This window comes from Salvelinus alpinus, chromosome 8 (assembly GCF_045679555.1).
Source record: "Salvelinus alpinus chromosome 8, SLU_Salpinus.1, whole genome shotgun sequence".
Taxonomy (NCBI): Eukaryota; Metazoa; Chordata; class Actinopteri; order Salmoniformes; family Salmonidae; genus Salvelinus; species Salvelinus alpinus.
Genome location: NC_092093.1, coordinates 41,961,484 through 41,974,446, shown reverse-complemented (window position 1 = coordinate 41,974,446; position 12,963 = coordinate 41,961,484). Strand labels below are relative to the sequence as shown.

Here is a 12,963-nt window from a genome sequence, read left to right as displayed (position 1 = left end):
CAGGTAAAAATATCTTAGCAATCGTGCAGCACGGCCCCGTTCTGTCTGACTCGTATGGAATCGTCGGAAAAGAGACCTCTAAACATTTTGTGCTGATTATATATGCAACAAATGAAGTAGGTAGATCTTGTAGTCTGGCCTTCCGATTGGTCGATCTGGGTCGTGGGTAGTCCTGTTCGGGCCTGATGTCGACGTTCCATTGGCTCTTAACATAGTTCTTTGTCTTAGAGTCTCAACCTCGAGCAGAATGCATGTGCGTTTGTTTTAGCAGGGGCCTGTTCATGGAGGAGGGGAGTGTGTGTGGGTCTGTGGTTATTATAAGGGTACGAAGTGTGGGGGTATAGAGGGGGATGGGTGCATGTTGTGTCAAGTATAGCTTGTGTTGAGAAGTTGTTAAAACAAGTTGCCAGTATCTATTACAATTTCTTACAGGTACATAGGCTGTATGAAGCAACTCTTATTAGTAGCCTACAGTTGATCAGACTGAAAAATAGTATTGTTTTCATCCCATACAGCATGTCAGATTTAGAATGTTTCGGTGTAGCCTAGGCTGCTGCAACATTTGTGTCTGTCCGGAGTGATTATGTGTTATCATCCTCGTTAAATAACGGTAGTTTAGCCTAGTGATTAGAGCATTGGGCCAGTAACCGAAAGGTTGCTAGATCGAATCCCTGAGCTGACAAGGTAAAAATCTGTCGTTCTACCCCTGAACAAGGCAGTTAACCCACTGTTCCCCGGTAGGCAGTCATTGTAAATAAGAATTTGTTTTGGGGCTAGGCGTCCCGTCAGCGGGACACCTGTCGACAACTTCCGGTGAAATTGGAGGGCGCACAATTAAAATAAATAATGATTAAAATTATGGATATTAAACATTTAGGTACATATAAGTGTCTTATATCAGTTAAAAGCTTAGATTCTTGTTAATCTAACTGCATTGTCTGATTTACAATAGGCTTTACAGCGAAAGCATGCCATGCAATTGTTTGAGGACGGAGTGACCACATCAAAATATTTTCAACCAGCACAGGTTTCATAAATTCACAAATAGCGATTAAATATTCACTTACTTTTTCTTTTTTTTAACATTCAAATGGCTCTCCTGTGAAGTTGTGACTTGCGACATACTCCTAGTTTCCTGAAACGAGTCACATATACAGTGCATTCAGGAAAGTATTCATACCCCTTGACTTTTTCCACATTTTGTTGCATTACAGCCTAATTCTAAAATTGATTTATTTTTATTTTTTATCCTTATCGATCTATACAATACCTCATAATGACAAATGAAAGTACGTTTATAGAAATGTTTGCAAATATATTACAAATGAAAAACAGAAAAACCTTATTTGCATAAGTATTCAGACCATTTGCTGTGAGACTGTATCCTGTTTCCATTGATCATCCATGAGATGTTTCTACAACTTGATTGGAGTCCACCTGTGGTAAATTCAATTGATTGAACATAATTTGGAAAGGCACACGCCTGTCTATATAAGGTCCCACAGTTGACAGTGCATTTCAGAGGAAAAACCAAGACATAAGGTCAAAAGATTTGTCCGTAGAGCTCAGAGACAGGATTATGTTGAGGCACAGATCTGGGGAAGGGTAGGGTACCAACAAATTTCTGCAGCATTGAAGGTTTCCAAGAACACAGTGGCCTCCATCATTCTTAAATGGAAGAAGTTTAAACCACCAAGACTCTTCATAGAGTTGGCCGCCTAGCCAAACTGAGTAATCGGGGGAGAAGGGCCTTGATCAGGGAGGTGACCAAGAACCTGATGGTCACATTGACAGAGCTCCAGAGTTCCTCTCTGGAGATGGGAGAACCTTCCAGAAGGACAACCAGCACTCCACCAATCAGGCCTTTATGGTAGAGTTGACAGACACAAGCCGCTCCTCAGTAAAAGGCACATTACAGCCCACTTGGAGTTTGCCAAAAGGCCCCTAAAGGACCCAGACCATGAGAAACAAGATTCTATGGTCTAATGAAACCAAGATTGAACTCTTTAGCCTGAATACCAAGTGTCATGTCTGTAGGAAACCTGGCGCCATCCCTACGGTGAACTATGGTGGTGGCAACATCATGCTGTGTGGATGTTTTCCAGTGCAGGGACTGGGAGACTAGTCAGGATCGAGGGAAAGATGAACGGAGCAAAGTAAAGAGATATCCTTGATGAAAACCTGCTCCAGAGCGCTCTGGACTTCAGACTGGGGCGAAGGTTCACCTTCCAACAGGACAGCAACCCTAAGCACACAGCCAAGATAACTCAGGAGTGGCTTCGGGACAAGTCTCTGAATGTCCTTGTGTGCTGTGCAGCGACGCTCCCCATCCAACCTGACAGAGCTTGGGAGGATCTGAAGAGAGGAATAGGAGAAACTTCCCAAATAAAGGTGTGCCAAGTTTGTAGTGTCATACCCAAGAAGACTCAAGGATGTAACCACTGCCAAAGCTGCTTCAACAAAGTACTGAGTAAAGCGTCTGAATACATGTAAATGTGATATTTCAGATATTTTTTTGTATAAATTTGTAAACATAAAAAAAAGAAAAACGTTTTTGCTTTGAGGAGGGAAAAAACCCCGATTCAATCAATTTTAGAATAAGGCTATAACCTAATAAAATGTGAAAAAAGTCAAGGGGTCTGAATACTTTCTGAATGTACTCTACTTTGTATCCCTCATTTACTCAAGTGTTTCCTTTATTTTGGCAGTTACCTATAGAGACTAACTCTCTCTCTCTCTCTCTCTCTCTCTCTCTCTCTCTCTCTCTCTCTCTCTCTCTCTCTCTCTCTCTCTCTCTCTCTCTCTCTCTCTCTCTCTCTCTCTCTCTCTCTCTCTCTCTCTCTATTCAAGTCTTTTCAAGCGTATCTCTCTTTCAGTTCAAATTCAAGGGTCTCTCTCTTTCAATTCAATTAAATTCAAGGGTCTCTCTCTCATCTCAAGTCAATTCAAGGGTCTCGCTCTCTCTCTCTATTAGATTCAATTCAATGGTCTCTCTCTCTCAATTACATTAAATGGTCTCTCTCAGTTCAATTCAATGCTCTCTCAATTCAATGGTCTCTCTCTCAATTCAATGGTCTCTCTCTCCCTTTCTCTCTCTCAATTCAATTCAATGGTCTCTCTCTCTCAATTCAATTCAATGGTCTCTCTCTCTCTCTTTCTCTCTCAATTCAATGCAATGGTCTCTCTCGCTCACTCAATTCAATGGTCTCTCTCAAGTCAATGGTCTCTCTCTTTCTCTCTCAATTCAATGGTCTCTCTCTTTCTCTCTCAATTCAATGGTCTCTCTCTCTCTCAATTCAATGGTTTTTCTCTCTCTCTCTCTCAATTCAATTCAATGGTCTCTCTCTCTCAATTCAATGGTCTCTCTCTCTCAATTCAATTCAAAGGTCTCTCTCTCTCGCAGTGAATGCTGGGAGTTTTTTGGAGTTTGAATGTTTGGTGTGGAGGGCTCTGTCCGAACTAATTTTCTTGATTCTGTTTTATTTTCTATGGTGGAGGGTTAATGCACTATTTGTTTTAGCGGTGTCCACAGGTTTTTTCAAAGTTAGGGCGGAAGGATACAGAGTTAGTTTCCGGGGGTTTGGAAGGTGTGGTGTGCGCGATGGCTTTTCAGCCTAGTGCGGAGGAGACGCTGTCGATACGGCATGGATTCAGGTGTGTTCCTGAGAATGGAGTTAAAGTGGAGGCGTTTCTGCTCGCAGTCGGTGAACAGGTAGGAGGTGAATTTATACATTCCGCTTCCAGAATGAACAAAGCTGTGGTTGTGTTCATGAAAATAGCAAATTTGGTTGATAAGCTAATTGCTAGTGGAATATTTGTAAGGGGTGTGTTGGTGCCAATTTCGCCTCTCTCTACCCCTTCGACAAGGGTGGTAGTTGCAAATTTGCATCCGTTTATTACGGATGATCAAATCAGGAAAGAGCTGAGTTGTTTTGGTAAGTTTGCTAGAGGTTTTCTTGTCTTGTCGGCAGGTTTTCAGGCAGATGCCGTTAAGCACGTTGTTTCATTTCGGAGGCAAGTGTTTATGTTTCTGAATAACAATGAGCATCAGCTAAATGTGCATTTTAAAGTGAGGCATGGGGAGGGGCTCTACGCAGGGTTTGCCAGCACAGAAAATCTACGGTGTTTTGAGTGTGGGCATTTGGGGCATAAGAGCTTTGCGTGCCCACATAAAGGCCGTAGACAAGGTGAGGGCACATGGGCCAGTGGGGGAAATCGAGGTCAACGTGCAGGGGGAAATGAGATGCAGAGGCTGGGCCTAGTCATGCCAGGGATGGTGGAGTAGATGAGGCTGGGTCTAGTCATGCTATGGATGTTGGTGTAGCGGAGGCTGGGTCTAGTCAGGCTAAAGATGGTGGGGTAGCTGAGGCTGGGTCTAGTCATGCTATGGATGGTGGTGTAGATGAGGCTGGGTCTAGTCATGTTATAGATGGTGGGGTAGCTGAGGCTGGGTCTAGTCATGCTATGGATGGTGGTGTAGCGGAGGCTGGGTCTAGTCAGGCTAAAGATGGTGGTGTAGCTGAGGCTGGGTCTAGTCATGCTATGGATGGTGGTGTAGATGAGGCTGGGTCTAGTCATGCTGGTGGTGTAGATGAGGCTGGGTCTAGTCATGCTATGGATGGTGGGGTAGCTGAGGCTGGGTCTAGTCATGCTATGGATGGTGGTGTAGCTGAGGCTGGGTCTAGTCATGCTATGGATGGTGTGGTAGCTAAGGCTGGGTCTAGTCATGCTATGGATGGTGGGGTAGATGAGGCTGGGTCTAGTCATGCTATGGATGGTGGTGTAGCTGAGGCTGGGTCTAGTCATGCTATGGATGGTGGTGTAACTGAGGCTGGGTCTAGTCAGGCTAAAGATGGTGGTGTAGCTGAGGCTGGGTCTAGTCATGCTATGGATGGTGGTGTAGATGAGGCTGGGTCTAGTCATGCTATGGATGTTGGTGTAGCGGAGGCTGGGTCTAGTCAGGCTAAAGATGGTGGGGTAGCTGAGGCTGGGTCTAGTCATGCTATGGATGGTGGTGTAGATGAGGCTGGGTCTAGTCATGTTATAGATGGTGGGGTAGCTGAGGCTGGGTCTAGTCATGCTATGGATGGTGGTGTAGCGGAGGCTGGGTCTAGTCAGGCTAAAGATGGTGGTGTAGCTGAGGCTGGGTCTAGTCATGCTATGGATGGTGGTGTAGATGAGGCTGGGTCTAGTCATGCTGGTGGTGTAGATGAGGCTGGGTCTAGTCATGCTATGGATGGTGGGGTAGCTGAGGCTGGGTCTAGTCATGCTATGGATGGTGGTGTAGCTGAGGCTGGGTCTAGTCATGCTATGGATGGTGTGGTAGCTAAGGCTGGGTCTAGTCATGCTATGGATGGTGGGGTAGATGAGGCTGGGTCTAGTCATGCTATGGATGGTGGTGTAGCTGAGGCTGGGTCTAGTCATGCTATGGATGGTGGTGTAACTGAGGCTGGGTCTAGTCAGGCTGGTGTTGTAGATGAGGCTGGGTCTAGTAATGTTATAGATGGTGGTGTAGCTGAGCCTGGGACTAGTCATGCTATAGATGGTGGGGTAGATGAGGCTGGGTCTAGTCATGCTATGGATGGTGGTGTAGCTGAGGCTGGGACTAGTCATGCTATAGATGGTGGGGTAGATGAGGCTGGGTCTAGTCATGCTATGGATGGTGGTGTAGCTGAGGCTGGGTCTAGTCATGCTATAGATGGTGGGGTAGATGAGGCTGGGTCTAGTCATGCTATGGATGGTGGTGTAGCTGAGGCTGGGACTAGTCATGCTATAGATGGTGGGGTAGATGAGGCTGGGACTAGTCATGCTATGGATGGTGGTGTAGCTGAGGCTGGGTCTAGTCATGCTATGGATGGTGGTGTAGCTGAGGCTGGGCCTAGTCATGCTATAGATGGTGGTGTAGATGAGGCTGGGACTAGTCATGCTATAGATGGTGGTGTAGCTGAGGCTGGGACTAGTCATGCTATAGATGGTGGGGTAGATGAGGCTGGGTCTAGTCATGCTATGGATGGTGGTGTAGATGAGGCTGGGACTAGTCATGCTATGGATGGTGGGGTAGCTGAGGCTGGGACTAGTCATGCTATAGATGGTGGGTTAGATGAGGCTGGGTCTAGTCATGCTATGGATGGTGGTGTAGCTGAGGCTGGGTCTAGTCATGCTATGGATGGTGGTGTAGTTGAGGCTGGGACTAGTCATGCTATAGATGGTGGGGTAGATGAGGCTGGGACTAGTCATGCTATGGATGGTGGTGTAGCTGAGGCTGGGTCTAGTCAGGCTGGTGGTGTAGATGAGGCTGGGTCTAGTAATGTTATAGATGGTGGTGTAGATGAGGCTGGGTCTAGTCATGCTATAGATTGTGTTGTAGATGAGACTGGGTCTAGTAATGTTATAGATGGTGGTGTAGATGAGGTTGGGTCTAGTCATGCTATGGATGGTGGTGTAGCTGAGGCTGGGACTAGTCATGCTATAGATGGTGGGGTAGATGAGGCTGGGACTAGTCATGCTATAGATGGTGGTGTAGCTGAGGCTGGGTCTAGTCATGCTATAGATGGTGGTGTAGATGAGGCTGGGACTAGTCATGCTATGGATGGTGGTGTAGCTGAGGCTGGGACTAGTCATGCTATAGATGGTGGTGTAGATGAGGCTGGGACTAGTCATGCTATAGATGGTGGTGTAGATGAGGCTGGGACTAGTCATGCTATAGATGGTGGTGTAGATGAGGCTGGGACTAGTCATGCTATAGATGGTGGTGTAGCTGAGGCTGGGTCTAGTCATGCTATAGATGGTGGTGTAGCTGAGGCTGGGACTAGTCATGCTATAGATGGTGGTGTAGATGAGGCTGGGACTAGTCATGCTATAGATGGTGGGGTAGATGAGGCTGGGACTAGTCATGCTATAGATGGTGGTGTAGCTGAGGCTGGGTCTAGTCATGCTATAGATGGTGGGGTAGATGAGGCTGGGACTAGTCATGCTATAGATGGTGGGGTAGATGAGGCTGGGACTAGTCATGCTATAGATGGTGGTGTAGATGAGGCTGGGACTAGTCATGCTATAGATGGTGGTGTAGATGAGGCTGGGACTAGTCATGCTATAGATGGTGGGGTAGATGAGGCTGGGACTAGTCATGCTATAGATGGTGGGGTAGATGAGGCTGGGACTAGTCATGCTATAGATGGTGGGGTAGATGAGGCTGGGTCTAGTCATGTTATAGATGGTGGGGTAGATGAGGCTGGGTCTAGTCATGTTATAGATGGTGGTGTAGCTGAGGCTGGGTCTAGTCATGTTATAGATGGTGGGGTAGATGAGGCTGGGTCTAGTCAGGTTATAGATGGTGGTGTAGATGAGGCTGGGTCTAGTCATGTTATAGATGGTGGGGTAGATGAGGCTGGGTCTAGTCATGTTATAGATGGTGGGGTAGATGAGGCTGGGACTAGTCATGCTATGGATGGTGGTGTAGCTGAGGCTGGGTCTAGTCATGCTATAGATGGTGGGGTAGATGAGGCTGGGTCTAGTCATGTTATAGATGGTGGTGTAGCTGAGGCTGGGTCTAGTCATGCTATAGATGGTGGTGTAGCTGAGGCTGGGTCTAGTCATGTTATAGATGGTGGGGTAGATGAGGCTGGGTCTAGTCATGTTATAGATGGTGGTGTAGCTGAGGCTGGGTCTAGTAATGCTATGGATGGTGGTGTGGTCTTATGTGTGGTCTTATGGAGACTCTTCGAGTAGGCTCGCTTATTATAAATGGCGCCAGAGATGTGGGAAAGAGGAGTGTGTTGGGTGAATATGTGAAACATATTGTTTCTGCAGGAGATGCATAGTGATGTGGTGAATGAAGTCGATTGGGAGCTCTGGTGGAAAGGGGCAAGTGTGTTGAGCCATGGGACAGGGGTGGCAGTCCGGCAGTACCGGGTCTGTCTGTAAAAATGTGCTCTTCAAAGGAGGTGTGTAGGGGTAGGCTGCTTGTTGTAAAACCAGAAATTAACAACATGGGTTTTGTCTTTATAAATGTGTATGCACCTAACACAGGGAGAGAGAGGGGGGTTCTATTTGGGTCTTAGACAGGAACTCTCACAGGTAGCGCCTGAGGAGACGCTGGTTGCCGGCGGGGACTGAAACTGTACAATGGATTTTTACGAAAGACAGAAATGGGGAAGAGCCTCATTCAGGGTCAGTGGGAGTGTTAAGGGACATCATTAATCAGTTTGACCTAGTGGATGTTTGGAGAACTAAACATCCTTACATAAGACAGTATACATGGGTGAAGGTTTTTGGGACTAGGGTGAGTGCAGCCCAACTTGATCGTTTTTACATGTCCAGGAATCGGAGCAATAGGCTGCTGTGCGCTACCATTCTCCCAGTGGGGTTTTCAGATCAGCACATTACCATGGCTCAGCTGTCTATTTCACCAGGGCCCCGGCAGGCATCCTATTGGAAGTTCAATGTAAAGGTCTTACAAGATGCCACTTTTTGCTCAGGTTTCCAGACCTTTTGGGAAAGGTGGGGACAGCAAAGAGAGGAGTATGAGTCTCTGAGTCAATGGTGGGATGTGGGAAAAGTCTAAATTTTTGGCTTTTCTGTCAACAGTATATAACTCTCTCATCCTAGGAGAGTATTGGGAGAACTAGAGCATAGTATTAGTGAGATGGAGGTAGAGATGGTGGGGCAAGGAAATGTAGGCCTCCAGGCTAATTTAGCTGAATTACGTAGGGACCTGGGCAGTTTTTTCCAGGTTAAAGCAAAGGGAGCACTTGCAAGAGCCAGGTTCTCCATGCTCAAGGAGATGGATTCTCCCAGCTCATTCTTCTTTGGTTTGGAAAGACAGAGCAGTGAAGCCAAGGGTATGCATTGTCTATGGCTGTCTGATGGGTGGGTGACCTCTGTGGTGTGTGGTGTGGGAGATGTGGGAGCGAACTAGTTTTATACTGATTTGTGTAGGGCAGAAATGTGTGATCCTATGTGTGCTCAGGTCTTGTTCGCAGAACTCCCAAAGCTCTCTCTGGCACAGAAGGATGAAATGGACATTCCTTTGTTGTCCCATAAACTGGCAGAGGCCATAACCCAGATGTCCCCTGGTCGTGCACCGGGGGTCGATGGACTCCCAGTGGAGTTTTATTTAAAAAAATACAGGTATTCAAATAAGGAAAATGTCAAATGTGTTTTGGCAGAATTTTCTGTTTGCGCAGGCAAAGTTGGCTATTTGGCTAACAAGGAGGAACAGGGTCAAAGGTGAGGGGATAACAGACCCTTTACTAATATTTAATGGGATGGTCTCTGCGCACCTTAGGGTTGAGTTTGAGTTCTATAGATTGATAAAAAGTGTGGAGATGTTTCAGGAGATATGGTGTTGTTGGGGGAGCTGTCTGTATAGCTGGGGAAGATGTTTTGGATATACGGTTGTAGAAATGGTGTGGTGTTTTGGTTATTGTGATGTGTGGTGTTGTTTTGTATCGTGTGGTAGAGGGAAAGGTGAGTATGGCACATGTATGCATGTACCATCACTTCAATTCAATGGTCTCTCTCTCTCTCTCTCTCTCTCTCTCTCTCTCTCTCTCTCTCTCTCTCTCTCTCTCTCTCTCTCTCTCTCTCTCTCTCTGTGTTTGGACCAGGAAGTGTCTGTCCTTATCTGAGCACACTAACTCACTGGACAGGCCTGTCTGTGAAGGCTCAACCCTGTGTGTTTGTGTATGTGTGTCTGTGTGTTTGCCTTTAACTTAGAAAACTCTGTGTGTGCGTGTGTGCGTGTGTTCGTGTGTGTGTGTGTGTGTGTGTGTGTGTGTGTGTGTGTGTGTGTGTGTGTGTGTGTGTGTGTGTGTGTGTGTGTGTGTGTGTGTGTGTGTGTGTGTGTGTGTGTGTGTGTGTGTGTGTGTGTGTGTGTGTGTGTGTGTGTGTGTGTGTGTGTGTGTGTGTGTGTGTGTGTGTGTGTGTGTGTGTGTGTGTGTGTGTGTGTCTGAGCCTGACAGTGCACTCAGCAGCAGTGGCACTCTAAAAAGCACAGCAAGACAGGAAACGCCAGCGACTTGATTGACAGGCTGTTTATACACAACATATCTACAGTGGGAGGCTGCTGACTCTTCTAATCAATCCATTAATAACACTGGTCAATGGAAAATAACATATAGCTTAATAATAGACAGTTCCGGTTTTTACAATTTATATTCTGTTCTGCTCTGTGTTTCCCAGGTCTTTGTATGTGACACAGCCCTGGCTCTCTGTGATTTTGAGACAGCTGAACTCTCCAAGGGGCAGATCTTCTCCCTGTCCCCATTTCCACTTTTCTTCCCACATAATTTGAGTAAAATATCTGGAATCTTAAAGGATCTGCTCCTTTTCTTCAATGTTCACCTATAATGACATACCTAAATCTAACTGCCTGTAGCTCAGGACCTGAAGCATGGATATGCATATTCTTGATACCATTTGAAAGAAAACACTTTGAAGTTTGTGGAAATATGAAATGAATGTAGGGGAATATAACATAATAGAAAAAGAAAGGTAAAAGAAAGTACAAAGGAAAAAGCACAAAACAAATGTATTTTTTTGTACCATCATCTTTGAAATGCAAGATAAAGGCCATAATGTATTATTCCAGCCCAGACACAATTTAGATTTTGGCCACTAGATGGCAGCAGTGTATGTGCCAAGTTTTAGACTGATCCAATGAACCTTTGCATTTCTGTTCAAAATGTTGTATCAAGATTGCCCAAATGTGTTTAATTGATTTATTAATAACTTTTCAAGTTCAAAACTGTGCACTTTCCTCAATCAATAGCATGGTATTCTTTCACTGTAATTGCTACTATAAATTGGACAGTGCAAGACTTTAAACTTTCTGCCAATATCAGATATGTCTATGTCCTGGGAAATTACTTAGAACCTCATACTAATCGCATTAGCCTACATTAGCTCAACCGTCCGGTGGGGGACCCACCGATCCTGAAGAAGGGACTTTCAAGACATCACTGTTGACCTATTATTAAACTCTCATTCTCGCTCACTTTCTCTCTTTCCTCTTCTCTAGCACTGATATTCTCCCTCAGTCGGTCCATCCATCCGTGTCTGTCTGTCTGTCTGTCTGTCTCTCTGTCCGTCCGTCCCTCTGTCCATCTGCCTGCCTGCCTGCCTCTCCCTCTCTTTCTCTCTCTCTCTCCCTCCCTCCTTCCCTGCATCCCTGTAGTAAGAGTGTGTGTAGTCCAGGGCAGCAACAGGCAGCAGCAGCCTGGGTGGCAGTTCTGAGGGGCTGGAGGTCTGGGTCTGCTGGGTCTAGCCCAGGCTAATCACGTTGATTATTGCGATTACAGACCATTTACCCCCAGAGTCACACTTCGCTCCTACTTACAGTGCACTGTGCTCTGTACATGAAGTCCCAGTTGCCACGGGCGGTCTGTCTTCCTGTAGTGTTCTGGGGGCGCGGAGGCCACCCCACTCACCAAGTTTCACTCAAACACAATCGGTCCCCAAGGTAACCAGGGAACACAGTACCTCATCTCATTGCTGCAGGAATTACGGACGAAAATACATTTTGCCATTGAAACTCAGTAGTCCTATAACTACATTTTCCAGTATGCTATACTCTAAACACTGCAGACATACACACACACATATGGTCTTTCCTTTGCATTTCCCAGTTTTCATTAAGAACACATTGAAGGATAAAGTGTTCCCTGATACTGTGAGGGCAGTGAAAGACATACACCCTGGCCCATGCCCACACACACGCTAGCACACAGGCACACAGGCACACAGGCACACAGGCACACAGGCACACACACACACACACACACACACACACACACACACACACACACACACACACACACACACACACACACACACACACACACACACACACACACACACACACACAAAATACACACACACAAAAAGACACACACAAACACATACACACACACATACCTTAAAACTTCAATCAAATGAAGTCTCAAATAGCCTAATTACCTGCATGACCACCAATGTTATTTACATGTTGAAATGTCCTTGTGGTCTGTCTTACATAGGCAAAACCCGTAGAAGCCTTAAGATACGGATCAGCGAGCACCGCAGCAATATACAGACAGCTGAGACCCAAAATCTGATTGCTGTTCATTTCGTACAAGCTGGACATCCTATTAGTTCTCTGGGATACATTGGAATAGAAATGGGGAGGGGACTTTGAGAGGAAACTTCTTCAAAGGGAATCTTTCTAGATCCACATGCTCAACACACTCTCCTCTTGGCCTTAACGAGGAGTTTGACTTGAAACCATTTTTACTGTTTCAAAAGGTCCAAATAGTTTTTTAGTCCTAATTCAATATTTTATGTGTATGTATATTACAGTAAATATTGATCACATTCCTTGTGTATGATCATATATTTTGACACATTGAATATTGTGAACCTATGTAATACATTTTTTACCTCCTGTTTCAGGAAGTGATGTCGTTAAGTACTGCCCCTATATATAGGACCTTCCACCCCCCCACCTGGGATATGGATGCCCGGTGAAGACCTAAAGGTCGAAACGTTATGAATAAATATCACATGGGAGCATGAGCAGCAGTGTTCAGCGTTTTCCTTCCTGTTTTCCATGAGTTTGCCTACAACTCCAGCACCTGCTGAAAGTACCTGGATGTGCTTATGTTCTTCAGCTTTCGTCTCAAATAGCCGCCCATCCCTTTATTTGATTTTTTTTCTTTCTTTTTTCTCTTCTTAAAGTGTGATTTTTAACCTAACTTTAACCACACTGCTAACCGTAGGGCTCCAGAGTGGCACAGCGGTCTAAGGCACTGCATCTCAGTGTAAGAGGTGTCACTACTGGTTTGAATCCAGGCTATATCACATCCAGCCTGTCACGCCCTGACTTTAGTTATATTTTGTTATCTTTATTTTTTTGGTTAGGTCAGGGTGTGACAAGGGTGGTTTGTTTAGTTTTTGTATTGTCTAGGTTTTTTTTGTCTTGTCTAG

General features: G+C 45.7%; 1 protein-coding gene across 1 annotated transcript in view; it reads left to right on the top strand.

Annotated features, from left to right (window-relative positions):
- The first annotated feature begins 3,572 nt into the window (after positions 1-3,572).
- LOC139583148 (N-myc proto-oncogene protein-like) overlaps positions 3,573-12,963 on the top strand; it is a 45,392-nt gene continuing 36,001 nt past the window's right edge. Inside the window, exon 1 of the mRNA XM_071413941.1 lies at positions 3,573-3,712. Within this exon, the coding sequence (XP_071270042.1) occupies positions 3,602-3,712 (111 nt within the window). The 5' untranslated portion in view covers positions 3,573-3,601. The remainder of the gene's footprint in view (positions 3,713-12,963) is intronic.